The 26,954-nt window shown below is 54.5% G+C and overlaps 10 protein-coding genes across 10 annotated transcripts; 6 read left to right on the top strand and 4 right to left on the bottom strand.

The window, feature by feature from the left end:
• Positions 1-4,611: 4,611 nt before the first annotated feature.
• On the top strand, positions 4,612-5,683 carry LTR77_005717 (uncharacterized protein; the record flags this gene model as incomplete). Its single annotated transcript, XM_064802960.1, has 2 exons — positions 4,612-4,646; positions 4,942-5,683. 2 exons carry the CDS (start codon positions 4,612-4,614, stop codon positions 5,681-5,683), a joined length of 777 nt encoding a protein of 258 aa, XP_064659085.1.
• A 1,681-nt stretch (positions 5,684-7,364) lies between these two features.
• Positions 7,365-8,305, bottom strand: LTR77_005716 (uncharacterized protein; the record flags this gene model as incomplete). The annotated part of the gene is made up of 2 exons (XM_064802959.1): positions 7,365-8,128; positions 8,185-8,305. 2 exons carry the CDS (start codon positions 8,303-8,305, stop codon positions 7,365-7,367), a joined length of 885 nt encoding a protein of 294 aa, XP_064659084.1.
• A 796-nt stretch (positions 8,306-9,101) lies between these two features.
• Positions 9,102-9,695, top strand: LTR77_005715 (uncharacterized protein; the record flags this gene model as incomplete). The annotated part of the gene is made up of 1 exon (XM_064802958.1): positions 9,102-9,695. The coding sequence occupies one exon, from the start codon at positions 9,102-9,104 to the stop codon at positions 9,693-9,695; it is 594 nt and encodes a 197-aa protein (XP_064659083.1).
• Positions 9,696-10,706: 1,011 nt separating this feature from the next.
• Ptp2 (phosphotyrosine-specific ptp2-like protein) lies at positions 10,707-13,436 on the top strand (the record flags this gene model as incomplete). The annotated part of the gene is made up of 2 exons (XM_064802957.1): positions 10,707-10,979; positions 11,028-13,436. The coding sequence occupies 2 exons, from the start codon at positions 10,707-10,709 to the stop codon at positions 13,434-13,436; spliced, it is 2,682 nt and encodes an 893-aa protein (XP_064659082.1).
• Positions 13,437-15,304: 1,868 nt separating this feature from the next.
• Positions 15,305-15,644, bottom strand: LTR77_005713 (uncharacterized protein; the record flags this gene model as incomplete). Its single annotated transcript, XM_064802956.1, has 2 exons — positions 15,305-15,510; positions 15,563-15,644. The coding sequence occupies 2 exons, from the start codon at positions 15,642-15,644 to the stop codon at positions 15,305-15,307; spliced, it is 288 nt and encodes a 95-aa protein (XP_064659081.1).
• A 327-nt stretch (positions 15,645-15,971) lies between these two features.
• DAO1_1 (D-amino acid oxidase) lies at positions 15,972-17,282 on the bottom strand (the record flags this gene model as incomplete). The annotated part of the gene is made up of 5 exons (XM_064802955.1): positions 15,972-16,697; positions 16,752-16,855; positions 16,905-17,028; positions 17,080-17,203; positions 17,254-17,282. 5 exons carry the CDS (start codon positions 17,280-17,282, stop codon positions 15,972-15,974), a joined length of 1,107 nt encoding a protein of 368 aa, XP_064659080.1.
• A 1,295-nt stretch (positions 17,283-18,577) lies between these two features.
• On the top strand, positions 18,578-20,067 carry LTR77_005711 (uncharacterized protein; the record flags this gene model as incomplete). Its single annotated transcript, XM_064802954.1, has 2 exons — positions 18,578-18,994; positions 19,060-20,067. The coding sequence occupies 2 exons, from the start codon at positions 18,578-18,580 to the stop codon at positions 20,065-20,067; spliced, it is 1,425 nt and encodes a 474-aa protein (XP_064659079.1).
• Positions 20,068-20,957: 890 nt separating this feature from the next.
• LTR77_005710 (uncharacterized protein) lies at positions 20,958-21,880 on the bottom strand (the record flags this gene model as incomplete). Its single annotated transcript, XM_064802953.1, has 2 exons — positions 20,958-21,686; positions 21,743-21,880. 2 exons carry the CDS (start codon positions 21,878-21,880, stop codon positions 20,958-20,960), a joined length of 867 nt encoding a protein of 288 aa, XP_064659078.1.
• A 1,087-nt stretch (positions 21,881-22,967) lies between these two features.
• On the top strand, positions 22,968-24,591 carry LTR77_005709 (uncharacterized protein; the record flags this gene model as incomplete). Its single annotated transcript, XM_064802952.1, has 3 exons — positions 22,968-23,087; positions 23,144-23,467; positions 23,521-24,591. The coding sequence occupies 3 exons, from the start codon at positions 22,968-22,970 to the stop codon at positions 24,589-24,591; spliced, it is 1,515 nt and encodes a 504-aa protein (XP_064659077.1).
• A 1,091-nt stretch (positions 24,592-25,682) lies between these two features.
• On the top strand, positions 25,683-26,471 carry LTR77_005708 (uncharacterized protein; the record flags this gene model as incomplete). Its single annotated transcript, XM_064802951.1, has 1 exon — positions 25,683-26,471. One exon carries the CDS (start codon positions 25,683-25,685, stop codon positions 26,469-26,471), a length of 789 nt encoding a protein of 262 aa, XP_064659076.1.
• Positions 26,472-26,954: the final 483 nt, after the last annotated feature.

Genomic DNA, 26,954 nt, shown 5'->3' with positions numbered 1-26,954 from the left:
AAAATACATGGGACCACCTCGTGCTACACCATCTGGCTGCGCTCAACCCACAAGCTCGCAGTAAGTTGTATAGCAGATATCTCAAACGCCGCAAAAGCTGATCGTGATCTAAGGCTCGTACAACGCCTCTGTGTGTAGCAAGACCAACCAGCATCTCTTGGACTATGATCCGCGCCCGTCGACCTCGCCTATGAGCGGTCCGTTGGCTTTGCGACAGTCAACCCGCTCCTCCCAGAACGGCAACGCCCGAGGCCTGAAGGGCACTGCAGCATCATCGGAGCAAAGCCTCACCACCAGCAGTCAAGCCAGGTAAGAACATGCTCTTATGTTTGCCCTTTACCACTCTTGCTGACTCTCAACCTTCTTGCAGTCAGAACCTCCATCCATCAGCACCAGCACCAGCACCACCGCAAGCCTCTGTGCTTTATCAGCAGAAGTCTGTCAGACCACACCCCTGTCTGCTGCAAACCTCACTGCAGCGCACCATTCATTGAACACAAGGCTGATCTCTACTTTAGCTACCCTGCCGCAAGGCCAGCACCATTGCCAGCGCAAGCACCACCACCGGCACAGCCCGCCCCACTGGCCCAAGGGCAGTTCGTTTTCAACGTCAGGGCACAACTGTCGAATACCTGCAAGGTCCACGTGAGCAACTACGCAAGGTGGTCTGATGGGACTCCCTGCGGGATCAATCGATGCCACAAACTCCACTTCTGCAAGGCTTTCTGGCGTTCGGTGAAGGCTGGCTCTCCGACCGGCTGTCCCTTCGGTGGAAAGAATGTTCAGCACCGGCACCGTGTGACGGGGCAGATCGTGTGGCACGGAAGGCCGAACGGTCAGAAGCAGTCGCCAAGGTCCGGTCGAGCCCGAGTCTGCCAGATTCCACCCGACAAGCAATCATGTCCCTTCGGCCACGACCACGCGGACATCAGGATGGCGCTCTCGCGGATGTAGAGGAAGCAGGATATGTGCGCAGGAGGCGGGTAGATCTGTGTCTGGGACCCCGGAAGGCCTATGAGCCGCAGTTGCAGTGAAGGACAGCTCGTCGCTGATACTGAGAGGAAAGCTAGCGATAGCAACTTGCAAAACTACATAGCTATTGCAAAGCCAATGTTCATCACCATGCGATCATGCGATCACCATCCTTTCTTGATCTCGATGCCTCTGCCGTAGTTGAAGTGTAGCTCACCAAGCTACTATCCGCCGCTTCACGGACCCTTAGATGACCGTAGATCGTCGCGGCCTTGAGAAGAGAATTGCTGTCTTTGACAGCCACCGTTCGTCTCTCCACTAGAATCACATGCATCGAGCCTGGCCAGCGTGAGGCCGCTCCTTCCCATTCTGTATGAGGGTGATGCTGCCGCCTTGTCAACCTCACCTTTTCCTCCAACCTTCAGCTTCTGCTTTCCAACCTTCCGTCGCAACCAACACGTAACCATAATCGCTATACCAAACACTCACCACACCTACTAAACTCATCTTGTCACACCTCTCGTTGCAGCAGTCATGGACGGCGTCCAGCCGTCTGACTGTCCGGAGCTCGATACAGCACTGCACTGGCACCGGGTGCTCGAAGATCGCGGTCTCTGGCCCGGTCACCACGGAGGCGAGTATCAGCTCCGTGAGGCCTTCCATCACGTTCAGAACCTTCGGCCATCGCAGTGGTCTTCGCCCGCCTGGCATCATGCTGTGTCAAGTCAGCTGGCCGTTGTGAGCCTAAACGCACGTTGTAAGTCTTCAAATCACTCACCCGCCTATCAGAGCTGACAAGAACTCAGCCGTGTACGACCGGTACGTGTCGACTGCCGCTGAGCAGCAGCCACATGCCGATGCGCAGAAAGAGACGTCGCCTCTGAAGAACGCCGATTTGCTCACTGTCGATGCACAGGAGCTCCCCCAGCAACGTCGAGTTCGGCGATGTCGATGCACATCAATCATTCTCCCACCCCATCACTGCTCAGGAGCCGTCAGCCTTCGACAAGACTGCACACAGCACTACTCCTCCAGCTTGGGTGCCACCTCATCTGCGTCTGCGTTCTCACGTCACTCCCGCGGCCGGCAGTCCAGCATCCTCCTCCTCTGCCCCGCACACAGAGACGCTGGCAGTAGCACCGCGCAATGTCATTCACAAGTAAGCAGCATTCTCTTTCAAACCTCGTGTCACTCCGGTCAGCAGCGTATTCAAAGTAAGAAGCGGCTTGAGTTTGAAGACCAGCTCCAAGCTTCCAGTATCTGTCTCGGTGCCCACTGTCCAGCCCACTCTACAAGATCCGGCGACGCAGCTTGTGAACACCTGCATGGAAGACGTCAGCTGCAAGGCCAGATGGTCTGATTGTACAGCCCCATGCCGAGTGCAAGGCTGCAACGAGAGCCATATTTGCAAAGTCTTCTGGAATAGCATCAAGTCAAAGTCGGGGGAGGCGTGTCCCGCTGGTGGCGATGGTGTCCAGCACTTCGACGACGTCGCCGGGCATACAGTCGTGCATGTGAGGCCCAACTGCAACAAGGCGTTCCCTGGCGTAGGGCGATGGAGGTCATGCGCTCCACCATGTCCATTCGGACACGATCATGCTCAGATCCGGGTCGAGAAGGAGCGTGCGTTCAAGAGGGTTGTGCGATAGATGGCCAGGACGCTGTGGAGATGGCACTGCCGATGGACGATGCTCCACCAGTCCGCTGCGTGATGCTCGAATAGCATTGCTAGGGGAGCGACGCATCTCCTCGTGTCGATGACGATGCTCATCCGATACATGTAGCCAGAATGGACTTGTTCCACATGCTCGCGTCTCATCCATTTCTTAAAGTAGCTGTACTTCCATCTCGACATCGCTGAGGCTTCTTGTTTCAAATATCTTCTCCATACTGCGTGCATTCGTTCTTAGGGTATATCCAGATTTAGCTCTTCACGTGGCCCGGCGTGCTCGCATATATGAGGAAGGCACGACGTCTTCAGCGGGAGACGTCCCGTCCGGTAACCTTGGTTTGACCTCACCTGCTGATCATCCAAATCAATTATGGCGATTGGGATGCCCGTGCAGATACCTTTTGGTGTCACTCGAAGATGGTTGTCCAGGTCGCCATGCACACTCTCGGACTGGCCCGTCGATCCTGAAGGCACGAAAGGATTCAGGGAAACACGTCCCCCAGCATCCGCTGTTGGAGATGAAGATATGGACGCCGCTGCGGATGGCTAAGAAAGGATACAGACCTGTCTGGTACTCATGGTCTGTTCTTCGTGTGCTACGAGTCACTACCGGTCGCCAACAGCCAACCTACATTCTCCGCGACCTCGTTCCTGACCTGTCGTGGCATCAGGACTTGTAGTACATTGTCTCAAGACACGATTCTGGAGAAACTAGCAGCCCGAAAGCAACCCTATGTCTCTTAGCAATCACACAAGACGGGCGCGACAGCAGGAGCGGGGAGAATTCGATTCTTAAGCAAAACTGATCAGCAATTCCTTCGGAGCTCAGAGCTGCGGGCGCGGACATTGGCGGGATCTTGCTTACACAACACCGCATCGAACCTTTGATCGAACTGGACGATCCCATGGTCCGCAAGCCTCTCCAAGTCCAAGAGTGCGAAGAAGAGTATGGTGAAGTCAATACACTCATGACCGTCGAGACAAGTGTCCGAGAAGAGAGAACGGTCCACGTGCTGTTAGACCACGAGAAAGACTCGGGCCACCAGCATCCGCGACAGCGACAGCTGATGGAAACGAGCGACAGCTGCCTTTAATGCTCGGGTGGTAGAAGCTCCCATGCCGAACGAATGCGAGCCCAGCAGTCGGGCGGAGACATTCTGGAGACGCAAGTAAGCGCACTTTGTAGCGGCCGTAGCCCAAATTCCGGAGCTGGAGCTTACGGAATTCCGCCAGCATGCTGCATCGTCGCATTCACACCGTTTCGGGTAGATTTGTGTTTGACTCCACGCAGAGGCTACCACGAAGGATGCATCGCAAATGGTCGTATCGCAAATCTTGGGACGCTATGCAGCACAGCCAGCCCTGAGTCCTAGCATCATTCGGTCGAACCACCTCGCATGCCTGGCTGTTACATTGCTCATACGATATGCAGCCACGATTGCGGTCGTTGTGCGGTTGCAACGGACAGACCGCTTCCGCTGTGCAGCAACATCATACTGTATTGTCATGCGGGTGACATTGTCTCGCAGTAACGATAGACGGGACCTTTGACTATCGTTATGCAGAAGCCTATTTGCTTTGACCGTTGCCTGGAGAAGGAGCATCAATGTTTCCGGTAACGACGGCGGAGAGCATACGCGGTGTATCGTACGCGTCGAAGCCACGGCCAAACCTACTCAAGAATGTAGCAGCCTGCACTTGGCAGGAATCCACAACGCATTGGCTTTACTCAGATGGACCAAGCGAGATGGACGTGTGTGTGAATCATTGAGAGATCGCGTTGTTACGGTCCTGCGGCGCCGAACGACCTTCTCGTGGGATGACTCCTCGCTGGTGCTTGTAAAGCAAGCCACGAAGTTTGACAGCAAGCACACCGAAAAGGGAAAGCAGGGCTCGAGATGAGAGAACGAACCCTGCGGGTTTCTCGACCGCCAGGCTGACGGACGAGTGCTTACACAGCCCGAGCCATGCAAAGTTGCGATTGGTCGCTGCAGCTACGAGCGTAAGGACACTTCTAAGCCCGAGCAGGGATCCGGGTCGGAGTGAAAGCGTGCGGAAGCGGTGGCCTTGTGAGCAACGTCCGCCCGGGCTCATCGGAGTTTGCAATCATCAAGGCTTTGTCAACGTACACAAATATCAGCCTCTGCGCCCTCGATCTCGACATATCTTTCAACTCTCCAGATCTCTACAACAAGCAAACACAATCACACTCTTCCAACACCACTTCAGAACAATCACGACACAGGAGAAGACGACAAAGCTTCGACATAATCATCAGTCGTGACTCAGGCATCCAGAATTCTGCCGTTCGACAACACGGACCTTCAGAGTCATACCTCAGGACATTATATCACAATGCCTTCCAACCTCCGACTTCAGTCGACCTTCGACCCCATCGACGCTCAGGCTGTTCATCAAACATCTCCCACCCTGCCTCCAAGGAAGAAACAAAAGATGAGCCTCACTCAGACCTACTACATCGCCAGCACTGCACGCCGTCAGTTGGGGAAGGAAGCCAGCGCTGCCGACCACAATTTGAGACGGCTTGTTGGCCACGCCAACCTTCTCGACAACCTTATGGAGGAGCTACAATCGGCTGAGCGAGAACAAGAGAACTGGTTCAACCAGAGCGTGCGGGCAGCTTCCAAGCCAGAAGAGCCAAAGCACATCCAATGGCTCGACCAGATCGACGAGGCAGATGACAGCGACTCTGACGACAGTGATATGGAAGACGATGAGGAGTTCGAGAACAGCCCATCTTCCTTCGTACCCGTCTTCGACGACAATGACGATCTCGACTGGGACAACCAAGAGCTGACGCTCACCCGAACCCCATCCCACAAGCAATCCAGCCCTCCTGAGCTCACCATGGAGGAGGATGAGTACAGCTCGGACGAGGACGAATGCCCATCGCCTGGCAACGTCGCCCTGGAGATGAGCGAGAAGGAGCGACAAGATATCGCGACAGCAGCACTCTACGACCTGAAGTCGCAGAACGGCATGGAAGACTACCTCTCAGGGCCTATAGCAGCTTGCTAAGCTACTGGTCATCTCCGTCTTCCATCTGCTGTTGTCAAGCGTTTAAGCGAGCGATATAAGCGATTCAGAGCAAGGAGTTTTTGGGGATTGGACATTTACGGAGGACTCATCTCATGATATTCACAAGACATTGGCTCGGCGGAGGACACACACGGAGCAGGGCAGTCCTCCCTCGTCGCTACAGGGTTCGAGGTTGAGGACGCCAACAGTTGGGCATTACTATATAATCACATCAAAACAATCGAAAACAATTCAAAACAACCACCACGCTTCAATCTCATTTCATTCCTTCAGTAACAGTCTCCTCAGTCTTCTCCGCCGCAACAACTACACTGCTGGCACCTTAGCGTCACCACTGGTCCAAAAAGTTGTTCACCGCCTTCGGAGATCTACATCTCCAAGGCCCGACGAGCGATGAGCCTTACGACATCCCTGCAAGCCCTGATCCAACCTTACGAATCCTGCTGCTGCGGATGGAACCAACTTCTCTCCGAGCCCGAGGAGCGCAAACAACCACCGGCCGGTTTCTCTTCCTGCCAACTCGCGCTCGTGACGTGCTTGATCAGTCCTAACATTATCAATCTTGATTGTTGTCCCGCTTCCGCATCTTCCGCCAGGACACATGTTCAACACAAGGCGCGTTTGATCGTCGATCTCATGCCTTTGCATCTGGCTGCCAAAGACTCGTTCTCTCTTCCGCACGTATCGCTTCCCAATCCACCTAAAGCCCCGCCAAGGGTGCGCAAGCAGGCTGACGCTCGCATGGCCTCGTGTACACCGAGTCCGCCAGCGCGCTCCTCCCCATCTTGTCAGATGTGCAAGCAGATTGGCGAGCAGCGCCCGCAGTACGAGCGGGAGAGTAACCGAAGTCGGCGAGCAGGACGCCAGGCCGCTGGTCGTTTTCTCAGCAAGCCACCAGGCTTACGGTACAATGGCGGAGTCGCTATCCTATCTGCAGGTGTTGTGCTCAGGTGAGCGGTGTGCTATTTCTTGCAGGATGTTGTGCGTCTAGAACGTCGAACGTGCAACCGAACGAGCTCCGGGGCTCTCGTGAGACGTCTGTGTGCTGAGGATACAATGGACCTCGTTGTCGACCAGGTATAACACGTGGGCTTAGTCGTGGTAAGCAGGCTCGAGTACTCGGACCGCTGTCCATGCATCTCATTCGATGGAACTGCTCGTATAAGACAGTAGGGCTGAATTGAACATGGCTTCTCGCTGCTACACCCCCTGCAACACGTGGTTGGATGGTTGTTTGACATGCCTGTGCACCATGGAGACCGCGGAGAGCATGGGAGTAACGCGGGTAAGCATCCAGGCACGCCAGGAACGACAATGCCCACCGAGATCTCAGCTTACGGGCTGTAGCACAGCCTAGAGCTGGTCGTGCAACATTCAGCCCTGCGCTCGGTTGGTGGAGGGTAATGGACTTGACAGCCAGCAGTGCTCCAAGACGTCCTGCTTCTCTTCTAACATGGCCAGGCTGTCGAAGGTGGCATCGCCCCACTAGCTCAGAGTGAGCTGTGTAAAGAATCTTCTCACAGATAACGACAGCCTGCCGATAAGAGCGATATGACCTCCTTGAGTGCAGTTGGGTCTGGGAGAAGACTTCCAGATATGACAACACGCAGACAGGTACAGTACAGGTGATCGAACGCATCTTATTGCTACTTCATCACCTTCATTCGACCTTAAACTCACCCCAAGCAAAGGCCTCCCCACCCTTCTCCTTCGCCTCCGTCGCCTCCTCAAAATCTCCCAAAAACATCCACTTTATCTTCTTCCCAACACTCTTCTCATACCAATCATTAATCGTCTTCGGATAAAAGTCCAACTGCGCCGGACCAACAGTAACATCATCATGCGCCATCAACATGAGCACATTCTCATGCGCGTCAAACTCGCCTAGACCCTCGATCGTCCAGTCCGCGACCGCCTTATCGTGCGCGAAGTTCTTCGTCACGAGGTAGAACGGCTCGTCTGCGGCGCCTTTGCGGTGGATATGCTGCAGCAGGTCGCCGGGGCAGATATGCGCTGTTCGGCGCTTGAATGGCGAGGGCTTGATCTCCTTCGGGATCGGCGACCATTTCGTTGGTCTGAACTCGCCGCCATGATGCGAAGCGTCACCGCCCATGAAGACGAAGGTATCCGGGTTCGTCGACACGCGCGCAAGGCCGCAGATATGGCCGACAGTATGACCGGGTGTGTCGAGGAGATAGAAGGAGCCGTCGCCGAAGTAGTCGTGGGCATTGAAGCGACCGATCTTGTTCTTCTGGTCGAAGCTGACTTCGCGGAGGGAGCGGCCTTCGAAGTCGGTCTCCATAAGGGTAGCTTCTTTTCGCCCTGGGTAGCCGGGGAGGTGTGCGTCCTTGAAGCCTGGGCCGACGACGAGTTCGGTAGAGCCGGGGAAGGTTGAGGCGTCGCCTACGTGGTCCCAGTGGTGGTCTACATGTCTGTCAACGATCGATGCTTCGAGATGTCAGGAGGGAGGGACCACTGACGGCTCCAGATGATACTCTCAACCGCGCCTCCATCGACATCCACCCCATTCTCCTTCAAAATCGTCGCAACGTCCTTTTCGACGTCAATGCCCCACTTGTTTTCCTTCCACATGGGGTACATGGGCAGTTTCTCCCAATCCTTGCGGATACCCAGATCGAATAAAATTGGTTTGTTAGACGGGTGCTCTATGAAGAAGCTGAGGCATGGTCCGGTGAGCCTATCTTTCCCAGTATATTCTGGTTGGAGGAGACGTCCGATTGGGATGTTCACGCGAGACGTACTGTCGATACCTTAGCAATAACAATGGAATTCTCAGAATTTGATCTTTTGTTACCTGTCGATGACTGATAACTTCACAACATTGTCCGACTTCGGGACATTGAGAGGTGGTGGTGTTTGGGGAGTTGTGAGGCACTCTTCCGCCATTGTGTGTTATCATGCAATCACTGTAACCTCACCTGTAACAAATCGTCGATATTATCCTTGACAAAGATTTGAATGTCCGAAATCAATGCTCAGTTCCACTTTAGATTCAATGTAACGACGACATGACGTCCAAACCGAGCAAACCGAGCTTCAGCAGCGACTCCGCTTCGCCTCCTCATCTTCTTCCACCTCCATCACGTCTCATCAGCCTGATCACCTGCCGTCTCCAAGACAGGGTGCTGTCGAAAACGTTGCGCTTATGGCCATCGCGAGTAGATTGTTGCTTCTCAAGTGCGAGAAGATGTAACTCATAGCCCAAGCAGAACGGCTGGAAATGCGATAGCGATGGCGGTGTCCGAGCTGGGTTTGGTCCTATCTGTAAGTCGCATACTCTTCTACTTGCTACTACATGTATCTACGGTAGGTGTAGCTTTCAGCCCGTCTGCTCTCCTTCCCTGCCTTTTTGTTACCAACGCGCCTCACCGCCACCATGGCCAATCCCGCCAACCCATTCCGCTCCGCCAACCTCCTCTACGTCGCCCCGGAGTCTCCAGACCACGACACGCTCTTCCAAGCCATCCAACTCCGCCACGCCGACTTCGCCAACTCCAACGCCCGCCTCCTCCGACCCCAGACCCGCGCCGACGCCGCCGCCTACCAGAAAAGCGTCTCCGACTCCCTCCTCGGCGTCGTAATCTGCCTCCCTCCAGCGACTCCCGCCCAGACCACCACAGCCATCGGATGCATACACCTCAGCAAACTAGGCCCGAACATGCCACAGCATCGCTTCAGCGAGATCGGGATAGATATCGTGCATGAAAACCAAGGGAAGGGCTACGGGACGGAGGCGATACGGTGGTGTTTGGACTGGGCTTTTGATGCTGCGGGTTTGCATAGGGTGGTTGTAAGGACTTTTGAGTGGAATAAAGGGGCGAGGAGGCTGTATGAGAAGATTGGGTTTACGTTTGAGGGGAGGGCGAGGGAGGAATTGTGGTATAGGGGAAGGTGGTGGGATGGGTTTAGTTATGGGATGTTGGAAGGGGAGTGGAGGAGGATCAGGGAGGGAGATCAAAGATCACAGTGAGATGTATTCATCTTCTTGCGGTAAAGGCAGTATTGGGGCGTTATGCCTATGGCAACTGTGGTGTCCGGTGTGACTAGACGAATCTCTCCCAAAGGTCCAACAGTGATTGTGGACCAGTCCCATGACCATTCACTATCTCAAGACCGGCCTCAGTGGATTCCGCTGCTCCGCTGGTGGCTTCGGCCAGGGCATGGTAGATGCATAACTAGCACTTTCAAGCCGGATCCTTCTCCGCGAGCTGCAGCGGGAAGAGACACACCTGTCGCCTTATGGAGGAGCATTTGTGCATTCTGTGCTCTTGAGACTAGTCTCGAATATTCTGACAATATCTGTCGTTGAGGCGGTTGAGGCGGTGGTGCACGATGCGGCTGTATCACGTGCTGATAGCTAAATTCAGCGCTCTTTGTCTGGGTCGGTTGGAGTCCAGGCTTTCCCCAGCAAAAGGGGTCCACTGATGCAATCACCTGGCACCAGACGTTTGTTCCCGTTGTCTACAACATGCTGAAGGTGTCTGAAGACTTTCTGACGATCCGTTGATCTGTCTCGATGTGCTCCGTGTCTTCTTCGGATGGTATGATAGAATAATCATTAGCTTCGTAGACAGGAGTGGTACACCTTGTCGAGCCATGTGCGTTCATACGTGCAGGGATGTATGCAGGGTCGGTGTGTCGAGCGATAATCCACCTAATCGCCGCGGGTTTGTCAGTTGCAAAGCAGTGGATTCCACTGCGCACCCAGCTTTTCTTGATTATTGTCTCCCAACGGACCACTACATGTGATGATTGTGGTAAGAGCAAGCAAAATGGCTTTGTGAGCGCTTGAGAAAGAACAAGCAACCCGCCCCAAACGCTCCTCGTGCTTCACCATTTGACGTCATCCCCCGTGTGCGTTCTTGTGCCACCTTCGGGAGTCAGCATCTCGACCTTTCTCTCCACAGCCTCCTCCATGATGGAGTAGATAGAGCGGCCTACGACCCCTACCTGTACAACCTTCTTAGTCAACCTGCGCGGCATGACTGAAACGGCGACCTCATCTCGACTACACTCCAACTCGCGCTCCTCGAGGCCGACCACCACTCCCGCCGCACGACCGCCGAACAACCATCCTGGCTCTGTAGGCCAGACGATGCCTCCTCTTCTCTCCCCACGAACACCCCGCCAACCCTCCATCCCGAGCGTCAACACGCCGAGTCCGAACTACTTCGGCTTCCAGACCGAAGATGCCTCTTTCCCAACCAAGTCTGCCCAACATTCCAACGGCAACTGGAGCCCGCCATCCTCCAAGGTACGCTCAACAGCCGCCGCCTCTCCGAGTGTATTGCCACTTGACCAGAATCCCGATTACGATGCCTTCAGACGCCAGTCGGAGGGTAAGGCGTTCAACTTGGGCGGTTTGGGCAGCAACTTCAGCATGAGCATGCCTGCGCCGCCTAAGCCGGACAGTCACAGACGCACATCGAGTAAGGTTCAACAGCCGAAGGAGAAAGAGACGACAGCGCACAGGAGAAATCTAGAGCCCGGCGTGGCGGAGCTGGGGCGGAGTCCTAAGAGGGTGCTGTCGCCAGGTTCCATGATTCTGCCGGAGGAAGTTAGGCGCGCATCGCCGGCCAGCTTTACGCATAGCGAGTCTGGAGAGATCAAGGATGCCACGCTGGACAGTCAGCCAAGGTTCGCGCTGCCGCTGGACAAGAAGCCGCAGACGCCTATGAGCAGTGATGTCAAGCCCAGAGCAGAGACATTGCCGGCATCGACAGGGTCTGTAGATGCGCAGCCGATGGTCACCGCGCAACACGTCGTCAATCTGCTGGAGGCAAAGCAAGTCTTACTTTTGGACCTGAGAGTGCAGACTCAGTATGCAAGGTCGCACATTGCGGGTGCGCTGAATCTCTGCATACCAACGACACTTCTGAAACGACCTTCTTTCAACGTCCAGAAGCTTGCAGATGCCTTCAAAGACGAAGAACAAAAGCGGCAGTTCCAGCGGTGGCGAAGCAGCGGCTACATCATTGTGTATGACGGATCATCCTCTTTGATGAAGGACGCGACCATCTGTCTTAACACGATCAAGAAGTTCAAGAGTGAAGGCTACGACGGCACGCTTTACATTATAAAAGGCGGCTTCACTGAATTCTCTCGCCGCTTCCCATCATACATTGAGACTTCATTCGACTCTGATCAGAGCGACGGCGTCGACAGCGAAGGTCCTGAGATTGCTCCTGTTATGGGCGGCTGCCCTATGCCATCTACTGACAAGCCTGCAAATCCTTTCTTTGGCAACATTCGCCAGAACATGGATCTCATCGGTGGCGTGGGCCAGATCGCTCTCAAACACCCCAACCAGTCTTCCAAATCCGTCGAGAAAGACTTTCCGGAATGGCTTCGTCAGGCTGCCGAGGATGCAGACCAAGGCAAGAAAGTCGCCAGCAAGTTCGAGCACATCGAACGGCGAGAGAAGAAGCGGATGGAGGACGCGCTATCCGGGAAGGTGTCGTATGTCGGATCACAAACGCCGAAGAAGCAGTCACCGGGCGGGCCAGCACTGCAAATTGCAGGCATTGAGAAAGGCGCGAAGAACCGATACAACAACATCTGGCCGTTTGAGCACTGTAGGGTGAAGCTGCAGGGTGTACCGACCCACACATGCGACTACTTCAACGCGAGCTTCGTGAAAGCGGCGTGGAGCAGGAAGCGGTACATATCCACTCAGGCGCCTATACCGGCGACTTTCAACGACTTCTGGAATGTCGTCTGGCAGCAGGACGTCCGCGTCATCGTCATGCTGACGGCAGAGAAGGAGGGTGCGCAGGTGAAAGCGCACAACTACTGGACGCCCAAGAGCTACGGCGGATTGAAGCTGGATTTCCTGTCCGAGAAGCGCGCCTCCATCGATCTGGCACGCATCCATCGGCATCGCCACCCCAGTAGCACTACGACCCAACGCCCATCGATGCAGTCCCGTGCGTCTGGCCCTCAGATCCCGCATACCCAGCTTGACTCATCGTACAATCCAGAGCGCTCGGATGAGCCCCACGTCATTGTCCGCCGCTTCACGCTCAGCCACGAACGCTTCCCATTCGAACCCATCCGGGAGATCACGCAGCTGCAGTATTCCAGCTGGCCTGACTTTGGCGCACCAGCGCACCCTGCGGATCTGTTGGGTTTGGTCGAGCAGTGCGATAATGTGGTCCGGCAGACGGGGACACCGCGAGGGAGTGACAGCAGCACTGGGAACGGCGGGAGAGCGAATGGAGGTACAGGAAGTGCTTCTGAGCCCGTTGGCGCGGATGTGAGGCCTGTGCTCGTGCATTGTTCGGCTGGGTGTGGTCGGACAGGGACGTTCTGTACCGTCGACTCAGTCATCGACATGCTGAAGCGACAACGGATATCGCGAGAAGAGGATGCCAAGGAGAAATCCAAAGTTGCGAGAAGAGGTGGCACGCCAATGGATATCGACAGTCCTCCACCCAAATCCACCACCGTCGCCAGAACACTCGCCGCTTCCAAGAATGAAAAAGCATCTGGTGGTTTCGACTTCTTCACCTCCACAACCACCGCCCCCGAACCCTCCTGGGACGACGGCATCGACGGCGCCTGGGTGCAACGCGACGATCTCGATCTCGTGGAGAAGACGGTGGAGGATTTCCGTCGCCAGCGAATCAGCATGGTGCAGAGTCTGCGGCAGTACGTGTTGTGTTATGAGAGCGTGATGGAGTGGTTGGTGGAGCAGCATCAGATGAGATGAGGGTGGGTGGAGAGTAGAGGCTCGCAATAGAGGGATGAGGGTGGGTGTTGGCGTTTGTAAAGGGGTCATCGATCGGGTTTTGGGGAGGAGCATGAGCGGGTTGGGGAGGTTGCATAGCGTGGTTCTTTTGGGTCTGGGGGTAGAAGTAATGGGTCGTGCTGGGCATGGATTAGATTGTGAGTGTCCTAAGAAGAAGCAAAGGATGTTACTACCCATCAACGTGACCCGCTTCATTTGTTCCACCTGGTCAGTCGATAGTGTTCCTTGACTTCATCCGCGGCTCGGAAGCCTCAATATCAACATCTATAACATATATTGGGTAGCCGTGCTGTGTTATACGCAGCCCGCATGGCTTAGTGGTACAGCGTGGTAAGTTCTACTGCTCTCTTTCGGAAAATCGGGCTTTGGCCTTAAGTTCTACTGCTCCTTTGTCGAAGATTGAGCTGTGGGATCGAGTCCTCATGCTCCCTTTCGAACATTTGAACACCATGCTAATGTTCCTGCAGTCACTCGTATAAAACTGGCGCCCCAGTTTGCAGCACGTTATGACAAGATCCCTCGTTCGATTCGGGGTGTGGGCATGTACTTTTGCTGTTACAGCGTGTCATTTAGTCGCAGGATCGGACGGGAGGACGTAGAAAGGTGGTTGTATATTTTGGTATACCTTAGTTCTACCAGCGTCCAGTCCTTTTCTTTTGGACTTCACTGGTCTCAGAAACTCATCACAAGAGAGTCATGATGCTGGGAAGAGCTGGGATGTCTGAGACAGCGAGTCTCGCTGCTGTCCAAAGATATGGCAAATGCTGATGTGGTGTACCTTTGCCAGAGTGGAGTGAAGTCGGAGTCAAAGTCAAAGAACTGGAGTCGGGCAAGTACAAGATGCGTTTCACAAATCCATGTCCTTGAAGCGAGTGTCCTCCTCAGTATTCCATGCTCGTAATGTTGCCGAGCGAGTATACCGACTGCGTCCTGGCATGGAGAGTGTGAATGATTGAATAGCTGTCACAGGCTTCAAACACAGACAGACGATGAGAGAGATGAGGTCAAGAACAGTGCAACAAGCCTTCCATTTGTAGGGAAATCGTTCTCAGCTACGACAACACCACACTTGGGGCTTCGCCCACCACCCAGCTACTCTCAAACGTGAATCAACTTTCAGCCAACTCAGTCTCTCACATCACTCCTGCCCACACTACCTCTTTCGTGCCATCGATTGCCGGATCTGCTGGTGAGAGTGGCCGTACGAACAACCTGGCGCACAGTGACGCACACGACCAGTCCTCGGAAATTCCCGCTGACAGTTTGGACGGCCGTGCCAGACCAGCCGCCCCGTGGCATGATCGTAGTGCTGCACGTTCTCACCACCGCGCCTGCAGCCCTGCATCGACCCGTACTTCGCACCACGCCAAAACGCCTTGCATAGGTGCAGCTTGTTGCAGCCTCGAACGCCATAGAGGGCGTTGGGATCGGGCCACTTGGCGCCGCAACTGACGTCCACCCTGCAGGTGTCGGAGAGTTGTCTAGCGATGTTGGTGATGGTCTGGACCGAGGATCTTGGTGCTGCTGGTGCTGGAGCAAGTGGTGGCGGCGGCGGCAGTGCTGGGGCGGATGACGGTACAGGCGTCGCCGTTGACGTTGGTCCGACGTGAGGTAGGTATTGGCTATGAAAGAGGTCAGCGAGATGCTTCGCCGAGGCTGAGACATTGCGACTGATGTGCTGATGCATGAAGTGACGTACATTGGTCGAGAGCGCTGTGGGAGGCTTCGCTGCAAGACCTGAGAAGGTGTCGATGTCGATGTAGCATTGCTTGGACTGAATAGTAAGTCAGCGGAATGCTTGATATCGCGTTTGACATGGCAATAGTAACTTACTGAGCGTGGCGAGAGGCTGTCTCCTGCTTCGGGGCTGCAGCATTCTCCTTCTGAGGCTTGCAGTCGGTCAGGGGTCGCTCAGAGGCGTTCGTAGTGAGCGAAGGCGCTGCCACATTGTTGGGAAGTGACGGTGTCGAAAGAGGAGCATCGGGCTTAAGCAGAGACGCTTCGGTGGAGATGCCCGTGTAGCCCTCGTACACAGCTGCAATGCATGTCAGTCTTCGTGATGTAGAGAAGGATGATCGAGCACTTACATCGCGCGTGTGCTTTGGGCATCGCCAAATGACCCATCACAAGCAGGTTCCATGTCCCTTCTGAGCACCAAGATGGCCGCATGGCCTGAACGTGATTGAACGCGACTTGCATGGTCTCAAGGAACTCTGGCTGACCCTCATGAACACTAAGCTCACCCTCCTAGTAGCGAGCTGCGTCACGAGGACCAGCAGTTCCCTTCGCGCTGGCCATGATTGTCGTTATATCTGATTGTTGTTATCGTTGATGATAGACGTCGAGTCGTGAAGAAAGTCGAAGCAGATTTTGCAAAAAAGGGTGAGGCTGCCAAGACAGCAACAGCAATTTCCAGCAAAAGCGGAAGGAGCGCTCGTGTCCCTGAGACGCACGTGATAGAGATCTGAACATTGCTCTACTTCGACGTCCACAAGCTCATAACCTGGCTTGTGTCGTCCAACGGTCCTCGACCAGCGCAACCGCCTTCTTCGCAGCACCATACGACGTCTGGTACCCAGCGCCTCCGTGGCCGTAGTTGTGGACGACAGTCACTGGCCTCCTATCCGGATGTCGGACGGTCTCCTTCTCAATCCTGATGCCATCTTTCCTCATCGGTCTCAGACCAACGGCATGGCGAACGACACTCAACGCTTCAATACCCTGACCTGGAGGCACCAGGCTCGGACACAACTCCACGGCTCGCTTCATGATGCGGATGGCAAGATTCGGATCTGGTTGGCTGTCCCAGCTGTTCTTTACTGAGCACCCGCCGAGAACGCACCCACCGCCAGCAGCGCGGTCCATGATATATGTCGACTCCGTTTCCTCGTCGGTTCCGGTTGAGGCCATGATCACACCTGGCTCGTTGCGCACAATGGCTGTCTGGCCGCGAGACGGGTACAAGGTAAGGTCTTCGACGCCACCCAGCCTTAGGGAAGAGAGGCCAGTGCAGTTGACGACAAGCTCCGCGGGACTGCTGGAATGGTGCAGGGCTGCTGCGTCCGAGATGTGGTTAAGAATGCCTCTCTTCATGACAACGCCGGCCTTCAAGCATTGCGAAGCCAGCCACGGTAGGTACAAAGAGGTATTGATGCACACACTGGTATACGACACGGCCGCATCCATGCCTTGTGGTAGCTTATTCCTATGTAGAATCCGGAACTTTGGCAGAATCAGCAGCTTACAACGGCAGTCATGGCTTAGAAGGCGGCTCACGTTCGGCAGCATCCTTCTGAAAGGATTGTCGTCTCTCATCAAATCTTCGACGTACTTTCCTTTCTCGTTGTCTCGATCTTTGGTCCTTCGGTAGAAGATCGATTCTGCTTTGTGTCAGCACGTTCTTCGTTGTCCGCATGGAGAAGAATATACCTTGCAAGTGAATACCAGCTTCCGGCTGCTCTCGTGCCAACCTCTCCAGCTCCGGCCAGGTTGCGAGCTCAAGCGGCTCCTTCATCGAGACTCCCATGCCGACGTGCGGTGGCACAAAATCCGCCTACAGCAGGGAGAGTCAGCGGTATATAGGGAATGGCTTCTCGTCACTGACCCCTGCCCATGGAGAGGCATATTCGATGTCATAGTCTCCTGGCATGTGCTTCGCGATGATCGTGATGCTGTACTTCCTCGTCTTGCAGAGAAGCAGAGCGGTCGTCAGCCCGGAGACTCCAGCACTGTAGTCAATCAGTACAGCGTCTATCATGGGGGCGTTGGGCCTGCCTACCCAAGGACAACGACATTCTTCTGTTGCATCGTCGTTTACAGAAGAAGGTGAAGGTCATACGTCCGCATCCGTAGATCTTTGCGTCTGGGCAATGGCGAGAGAAGATGTGGAAGTCTTGAGCTGGCGGTAGAATGGGGGAAAGAAACTTTTGAAGATGGAGAGATGAAATAGTCTCCTACCAATGCAGCCTTCAACTACTCGATACTCGCATCCTTCCGGTCTAAGATCCAATGGCGAAGGCCTTGGACAGCAGAAAAGCGGCTGGAAGTGACGAGGAGTCTGGAAGACCTCGGATTCTTCCGGCCACGACCATGGCTTCTTCCGGCCTGCATCCTCGATCCATACATTTCCTGCAACTAGAATGATTTTATCTGAAAAGCTGTGCTTTGATACTGATACTATGTGCGACTGTTGCGATGAGCGAGACACTTGACAGCGGTCATGGTTCCAGCAACAACGCAGATCCGCGACCCGCAAAGAGATCTCGTATTGGCGAGCGAACAACCCTCGCTTGTATGCCTTGCAAGTCAAAGAAACTGAAGGTAGCACTCCTTTCTCGAACTCTTATGTAGCACCCGACTGATAAAGCATTGCAGTGTGATGGCGTCGAACCTCGTTGTCAAAATTGTGCTAGGAATTCGAGAGGTACCTGATCACCAGCCGATTTCTATAAACACGAGCACAACGCCAACAGTTGATAGAATGCCTGGTAGAAGATCCTGCCACTGGCCTCCACCGGCCCCGGAACCACATGCAGCACTTGGAAGCTCGAGTGAGATGTCTAGAAGACCTACTACACCGGCTTCATCCCGAACTCGACATCCAAAACCTACCAAGCAACGGCCATGGACATAGTGACTTCGATGGCACTAGAGCCCAACACGGGGACGCACAAACGTTCAGCAATGCCTCTCCGACACATCTTACAGGTCCCGGCACAGATGCTCAGTTGAGTGATGCTGCGAGCGTAGACCACCTTTCCTCAGAAGTGGCCTTGCTCTGTCTAGGTGCAGCTGGACAAGAACCGCGATACTTCGGACCATCCTCGGCTGTGTCTTTCTCGCACATTGCAAGCCAAACCATGGGGTTAAAGAAGCCATCCAGTCATCCATCAGCTCAGGGATCGCGGACATCGCAACCTTCTGCCCCCCGCCTCCTGCCAGTGGCGTCCTCAAACTGGCCGTCTGTCCAACAAGCAGAGATGTTCACCGAGGCTTATCATTGCAGCGTTCATGTCCAATTCCCATTCCTTCACTGGCCCACGTTGAAGAGATGGGAGCAAGAATGTCGTACTTCAAGGTACAGTAGCCTATCGCCCGCTTGCATGGATTCAACCTACGTCCCGACCTTCTTCGTCTTCATGGTGTACGCTATCGGATCTCAGTCATCAGCCGTGGATGACCACGCGTCAGCAGAAGGCTACTATACTATAGCAATGCAATACCTGGAGCCGATTCTGGAAATTGACGGGCTCGAATCAATCCAGGCGCTGCTGGCGATCGGAGTTTTCTCTGCCCGATCACCATACGGCGTAAGCCTTTGGAAGATCTCTGGTATGGCGATGCGGCTATGTGTTCAGCTGGGCTATCATAGATCCACCGAGAAGTATCGTCGCTCTGGAGATTCGTTGACCAAAGAGATGTCGAAGAGGTGTTTCTGGGTAGCATATGACTTCGATCGCTATACAGGCTCTATTCTCGGGCTGCCCGGAGCGATATCTGACCAGTCAATTGATGTTGAGGTAGGCTTCGATGATGTTACCTCCCCAAGCTCTGCAATTGATGGGTACTGACTACCATATTCCAGCTCCCTCTAGACGTAGACGACGAACAGATCACACCAGCCGGTATTCTTCCAGCCGTACCGCAGCGCTCGCCAACGACGATGACAGGTACCATTCATCTAATCAAGCTGCGACAGATCTGGTCGAAGTTTAGCACGCACCTGTTCCCAACGTCCTCACTCTGCAGCCACGGTGACCACGTTGACAGTAGCCCAACCATAGAAGAGCTGCGGGAGCAACTGGAGCAATGGCGAGCATCAGCGCCAACCATCTTCGATCAACCATCGGATACACCTCTGTCCGTATTTGCCTCTCGCGGCTGGTTCCACGTGGCATACAACCATTCGATACTGCTCTTGTACAGGCATTACCTCATGGACACGAAGCCATACAAGTGCAGCAGGCCTTTACCTCGTACACCCGAGATCGTCGACCGAGCGTATCAAGAATCTCACTCTAAAGCAAGAGACTTATGCCTGATCTATCGGCGACTCTATCAGAACCCTTGCATCAAATTTACATGGAGCAGCCTGCACATGACCTTTTACAGCGGGCTGACCTATCTCTATTGCCTTTGGCGATCGAAGTCGATCCGAGACGCAGCAAAACAGCGGGATGTGTTCAATACACTGAATGCTTGTCAGACTGTACTGGTCGTCCTTGCTGAGCGATGGAAGCTCGCCGCCTCTTATCGGGACTTGTTCGAGACGTTGTCAGAGCGGACCATCAGCATGATGTCTGGTGATCTGGATCAGGAAGCGACGCCAGGAACTGCCACAGGAACTGCCACAGCTACTCATGACGACGCAGCAGGTCCAGAGCCAGTTCTCGCAGCTCAGGACTGGTCCAATGGCTTCGACGGAATGGATCTGCCTCCAGAGTCTGAGTGGATGATCTCGGAGATGGTCCAAGGGGTTCAGGACGCTGATGCAAACATCTTCGAGGACTTCACGAACGTTGAAATCAACTACGACTTCCTGTCCGAGGACCTGCAAATTCCTTCCACGCGGAACAACGGGGGTGTGATGTGAGATTGGCCGGAAGTGATACTGGCGAGCGCAGAGACATGTGAGATCACATGCAAACCCCCAACCAGTACATACCCTTTCGGTCATCAACCAAGTACACCTAGCAAGCTGTGAGGCTTTTGAGCAAAAAGGGACCACTTTGATTGAGACTGGAATTGAAAACAGCAAAAGTCTCACCATAGGCTTCGAACCAGTGGATTACACTTAGGGACCACACTAGCACAGAGGCCGGTAGGCTTTTTCAGCCACAGCGCTACCCGGAGGCAGGCCGCGCCCAGGCAGAACGGATCTTGCCATGAGTTAACAATTTTAGAAATACAATATATACAGCACTTAATACCCCATCGGCTGCGATTCACGTGACTGGTGGCTCAGCCAAATATCATCACATGCCCTCTCCTTCTCTGGCTCGCACGCCATGCTCAACCCATCCAATAAGCCTTCTAACCGTACACCATATGTTGCTTTTCTGGAGAAGCAACGCCTTGTATGGTCGAGCAAATGACCACTCTGCTCTCCAGGGCACTAAAAGGCAACCCGGTTCCTTCACGCGGCTTCCCGTCCGAGGGCCATCACTGCGATGCTTTCGACCGGCAACGCAGACCGTGACAATCAGACAGTATTGTAGAGCTGAAGTGATGGCTCATTATGGACCACGTCTTGCTCAAGCCTCAACTGTTGTCCGAGCGGTTAATGTGGTGATATGCGGTGGTGGCAACCGGATGTTAGGACTCTTTTAGCCCTGGATTTGAGTTTCATTGAGCAACCGAGAGCCTCTTTGACCACCTCAAAACCACTCAGTTGATCGTGGATCATTGAGCGTTGAGCACGAGGTCTCCAGTCCGAATGGGACTGTGTCAAGTCCAGTCTTGCAAGCTACTGACGGAGCCTCATCAGTGCAGCTCATATCGCGGCCCATTTGGAGATACAGCATAGCCATCGTAAGCTGCCGACATTTCATGCGCCTGTTTGGCGCCTGCCAACTCGTGTTGTACATGCGGCTGATACATCTCATGCCGTCCATCGTTGCCGTCCATCTCTGGCTTGGGCACCTCATCGTAAGACGGAGTTGGCGGCGGCTGCTGCTTCGCTTTGCCTGCCCGACGGCGCCGAACGAACCAGAAAGCGGCTCCGATCCCAAGTAAGGCAGCCACGCCAACGCCAACACCAGCCCCAATGCCCGCCTTCGCACCGGTCGATAACCCAGAAGCCCCAGAGCTACCAGTCTCCGTCGGCGCAGTGCTGCTTACTGAAGCAACTGTCGTCCGTTCTTCGGTGGGTGAAGCAGATGTCGATGAAACTGAACTCGAGCCGGCGACCGCCACATTTCCCGAGGCCGAGCAACTCGACACAGATGCGCTCGCGGCAGCAGGTCCAGCAGTGATCGGAACCTGCGCATAACTCAACAGCGCCTCCTGGGTGACGGCGTACGTGTTCGTCGACGAGACTGAGATGCTGCCCAATCCGATGGCAGCCGTGGCAGTGCAAGCTGCGACAGTCGTGCCGAACAAGCGGCACCTCTCCTCCATGCTCTGGAAGAGCTTGCTCGAGAAGGAGCTTGCCGGACCGAACGACGTATACTGCATTGTGTACGATGATGCTCCATTCTGCGTTATTGTTTTCTACGGAGAGACATGTAAGCATGGCCGCTTCAGAAGAGACCTGGCAGAGGTCTTACCGTCAGATCGCTAGAGGAACCGCAAACTTTCTGGTCGGTACATGACAGAGCGTAGGTGATTCTGCATCCATTTGCGTCAACGACCGACCCTGCCATTCCAGCGGCTTGGTACAGAAGCGCGGAGACATCTTCAGCCATTGCAGGGCTGATTAGCGTCAGGCTGGCAACCCATGCTGCAGCGATTGATGCCCTCATTGCTGTTGTTGAGCTGAATGTCGCTTTGTAGATTAAACAGCGTGACAGTGATGTGTTGGAAAGTCGACAGAGCTTGTGGAAGTACGGCAAAGTAGGCAATTGGAGCGACCCACCTCTTTGAATATCTCCTAGCATGCAGGTGGTGTGATGGTAGCTCAAGCGTTGTACTACTTCCAATAATACTAACCACGCTTGGAGAAGGGGCTCGCCCGATATACGCCTGAGTGAAGCCCAGAACCTTGGCAACAGCATACCAAAACGTCTAAAGCAGCACCAGGCACTTCACCAGGCCGTGCTGGTGTAGGTCGTTCGAATCCTTCGCGTGGTAGCTTTGTCGCATCAAACTTCGACAGCCTGCTCACCGGTCATGAGCGCCAGCACCTACGAGGACCCGACCTTGCAGACTTGCACTGAATCAGTTACAGCATCGTCGAGGGATGGCAGTCATCATGTGTTCGACTGCAGACACTTCTTGTGAATGATTGCAAGAAAACAAACGAGGGACAGTGAAAGCGGCCCACCAGGTCAGAGCGAGCCGTCTGGTTGATCTTCTCACAGACATAGAAAGCCCGCTCACGAGGGTGGTGTGGCCTTTTTGGGTTGATTTGGATCTGAGAGAAGGCCGTTAGATGGCCGCTTTCACTGTCTCTCGCTTGGAAGACAAACATCTCGTGGAATACCGGCACGCGTCAATCGGCGCTGACACGGCCCGACAGCTGACTTTCCATCGCACTCAATTGGTTCGTCTGACCTGCCGGCTCTTCTTCGCGGCAATCGATATTTCCGCTGGTTGTTCGCGGGGATGAGGAACGGAGACTCCAAAGGTGGAGATACCGCGGTCGAGCGCGGCCAACTACTGGCTCGAGTAGGAAGGCTGTCTGATGTCTTTGATGTCGTGGTAGAGCCGCACAACTTCCTTCAACTTCCATCGAACAGTTGACTGTAGCAGATTGTTGTACGTTCGTTTCTATTGGTGCCATTCGGTTGCTTGGACTAGCATTGGAATCGCAAGAGGGTTTAGTTGGACAAGATGAATCGAGACCAGCAGCAGCCGCCGGAGCAGAAGCTCTCGGGCGAGGAGATCGCAAAGCACAACTCGAGAGAGTCTTGTTGGGTGATCATCCATGGTCGGGCGTACGATGTGACTGAGGTGCGTACCCGTGAGACAACAATGGTTCGATGATGGCCCTAACAGGACTCGACCAGTTCCTGCCCGAACATCCTGGCGGCCCCAAGATCATCTTGAAGTACGCTGGCAAAGATGCCACCGAAGAGTACGACCCGATCCATCCTCCCGACACGCTCGACAAGTATTTGGACAAGAACAGGCATTTGGGAGAGGTGGATATGAGCACCGTCCAGCAAGAGCAGAAAGATGAAGATCCGGATGAAGCTGAAAGGCAGGAGCGAATCAAGCATATGCCCGTCCTCGACCAATGCTTCAACTTGATGGACTTCGAGGCGGTGGCGAGGACAGTGATGAAGAGAACCGCATGGGCATACTATTCCAGTGGTGCAGACGATGAGATTGTGAGCTATATCATACTAGCATTGGATGTGGCGAAAAGCTGACCTAGGGCCAGACGATGCGTGAGAACCATTCTGCATACCACAAGATCTGGTTCCGCCCGCGAATACTGCAGGACGTCAAGAACATCGATTTCTCTACGACCATGCTCGGCACGAAAGTCTCGATTCCCTTCTATGTCACCGCTACTGCCCTCGGAAAGCTTGGCCATGCAGAAGGTGAAGTCAATCTCACCCGTAGCGCCCACACCCACGACGTTATCCAGATGATCCCTACGCTAGCCTCTTGCTCTTTCGACGAGATCGTGGACGCTCGCCGAGACCCTCAAACACAGTGGATGCAGCTCTACGTTAATTCCAACCGCGAAATCACCAAGGGTATTGTCCAGCACGCTGAGAGGCGTGGCATCAAAGGCCTTTTCATCACGGTTGATGCGCCCCAGCTTGGTCGACGAGAGAAGGACATGCGGTCCAAGTTCGCAGACTCAGGATCCAACGTGCAGAGTTCCAGCGGAGACAACGTCGACCGCTCGCAGGGTGCTGCTCGAGCCATCTCATCCTTCATCGACCCTTCGCTACAGTGGAGCGATATTGCCTGGTTCAAGTCTATTACCAAGATGCCAATCATACTTAAGGGCGTGCAGAGAGTGGAAGACGTCATGCTTGCGATCCAACACGGCGTGCAAGGCGTCGTCCTTTCCAACCACGGCGGCCGTCAACTCGACTTCGCACGATCAGGTATTGAGGTCCTCTCTGAGGTCATGCCCGAGCTCCGCCGTATGGGCCTCCAAGACCAGATTGAGATCTACATCGATGGAGGTGTCAGGCGCGCGACCGACATCATCAAGGCTCTGTGCTTGGGGGCTAAGGGCGTTGGCATCGGACGACCGTTCTTGTACGCCATGAGTGCCTATGGACAAGAGGGCGTGGAGCGAGCAATGCAGCTTCTGAAGGACGAGATGGAAATGAACATGAGATTGATTGGCTGCACCAGCGTTGACCAGCTTGGACCGGAGTTCATTGATACCAGGGCACTGAACATGCACAACACCACTGTGCCGCAGGACGTGCTGGGTCACAATGTCTACATGCCTCTGTCCGGGCCGATTCCTAAGGCGAAGCTCTGAAAGCTCTGATTGGGTTGGATGCAAGTTGCAGAATGTTGTTGCAAATAGCAACTTTATATAAACTGTACATATTCAATGCTGACCTTCGCCGTAGCTATCCAGCGTCTGCAGCCCCGAACCCGTGCCACCTCCAATCGTCCGTCACCTCTGACCACTGCTTTTGCCAATTATCACCAGTTGGAACGACGATACCCTCGAGCTTGATTGTTGGGACAGGGAAGTCCCAGACAATATATGCTTCACGGCCCGTCGCTCTCTCCAGTCTCCCCACTGCATCTTTGACAGATATGCCGGGATTTGCACGCCCAGAAGAGGTGCCATTGGCGTTGAACATATAAGCGTCGTCCGGCTGTCTCATAACGGCGTCAACCAAACCGCCAATAGTCAGGCCATTCGAATCTTCTGCAATGGCCGCAGCTCCGCCATGTGGCCTTGATGCTTTGAAGTCTCGAAGAACATCGAGACGTACGCCCTGGTGCAAGGAGGATCGCACAGGTACATCTCATACCATGGCGTCTTTTTGTCAAGTACTCCTCGTAACGGTCTCTTGATAGTAACAAAGGTGTGTTCACTGAGGGTGTTTAGTGGGCTCCTCATCCAGACTTGTCGAGCTTGATGCCATGGTCCTGCGACACGGGAGAGAACTGGGTTGAGGACTACGGGCGTCATTGTTACCATTTCACTGGTTTCAGAAGGTCGCTTGTCGAGAGGTGGATCTGTTAAAGATGCCTCTGCGTTGTGTTGGTAGATCCACGGATTCGGTTCGGACACGTCGAAGTGTTTGTACGCCAGCTTCCGGTCGAGCGTCCATGATTCTCGTAGCGCACTTGCCACGAGGAAGAGGCTGCGTCTAATGCCATGAGCACGAGCATGGGAGCGACAGACGGCAGGAAGGACGTGCAGAAGCGACCTCGAGCTGAGAGGTATACTTTGACTCATAGGGCCTATGTGACGAGCGCGTTATGATCTCTCTTATGACCTCTCGCGTCGGACAATATATATGGCACCGAGATGTGGCCCACCAGCCTTCAGCACAGCCGTCGTTCGAGAGGCATACGACTACTACGGCCTACTCAGAGGAGTCCTTCAACATGGCAGCTAGAGCCCTCCTCAATGAACAAGCGACAACAATCCGCCAGCTCTGTAAGCCCGGCGACCCTGTGATTCTAACAAATGTCTACGATGCTGCAACAGCCGGCGTGGTTGCCTCGCATCCTTCCACCAGAGCAATGGCAACAGCAAGCTTTGCCACAGCTGCCGCGAATGGTGTCGAAGACAACGACTTGAGACTCGAAGACAACTTGATCGCTGTCCGCGAAATTGCAGCTGTCGCGAAGAAGAAAGGACTGCCGTTGACGGTTGATCTCCAGGACGGCTACGACGATGTAGCATCGACGATAGGACAGGCCATCGATGCTGGGGCGGTTGGGTGCAATATCGAGGACGTCGATAACAGTACTGGAAAACTTCGGACCGTTGATGACGCCGTGTACAGAATCAAGACCGCCATGTCAGCAGCTGCTGCAAATGCAGTGCCAGACTTCTGCGTCAACGCCAGGACCGACGCCCTTGCATTCGGAGGCTCAATCCAAGACGCCATCGCTCGAGGACGAGCATATCTCGACGCCGGGGCTGTTACGGTGTTCGTGTGGGGTAGACCGGGCGGTCGAGGGGTGAGTACGGACGAAGTCAAGGAGCTTGTGCCAGAACTAGGTGGGATGGTGAATATGAAGATGAACCTCCGGCCTGGGTATCTGAATGCTAGAGAGCTGGCGGAGCTGGGTGTGGCTCGCATCAATGTCGGGCCGGAGTTGTACCATAAGGCCATGGCTGGATTCAAGGAGGCTTTGGAGATGGTAGCGAAGAAGGAGAGCTTTTGAAGATTCGGTCGCTTGAGGACTTGACAGATCGAGCATTCCGGCGCCATGGAATCGCTTCTCACTACAATGGAATTCAGTCAGCATCAGAGGTCCGACCGCTTTTTGTCGCCCAGCTTTGGCAGCTGCAATATTGATCCACACGAGTGCTCCCGCACTGGAAGGAAGTATATTTAGGCCATACAGCCGGTGGGCGTGTGCTTGCAAGAATTGCACCCTCGAGATCAAGCGCAGCATGAACCCTCAGCTCGAAGCAACTGTCCGTTCGATGGAAGGTATTGGCTGGGAGATCTCGATCAAAGCATTCTTGCCATCCGCTCTCAGGACTCATGCTTGACGCTGACCTTGTGGCGACCAGCGCGTAGCTCTCTCCCGTGGTTTTGATCCAGGAACGTAGCATGGCGGTGTCCTTGGACATACTCAGGGTTGTCATCGCCTTCGCGACATACAAGCACTAGCCTAGCCCCTCCCCTTATAATTAAAAAG

Source organism: Saxophila tyrrhenica, assembly GCF_035928015.1.
Source record: "Saxophila tyrrhenica strain CCFEE 5935 chromosome Unknown scaffold_8, whole genome shotgun sequence".
NCBI lineage: Eukaryota > Fungi > Ascomycota > Dothideomycetes > Mycosphaerellales > Extremaceae > Saxophila > Saxophila tyrrhenica.
Note: the sequence above shows the minus strand (reverse complement) of the source record. Positions and strands in the feature narration are given on the sequence as shown.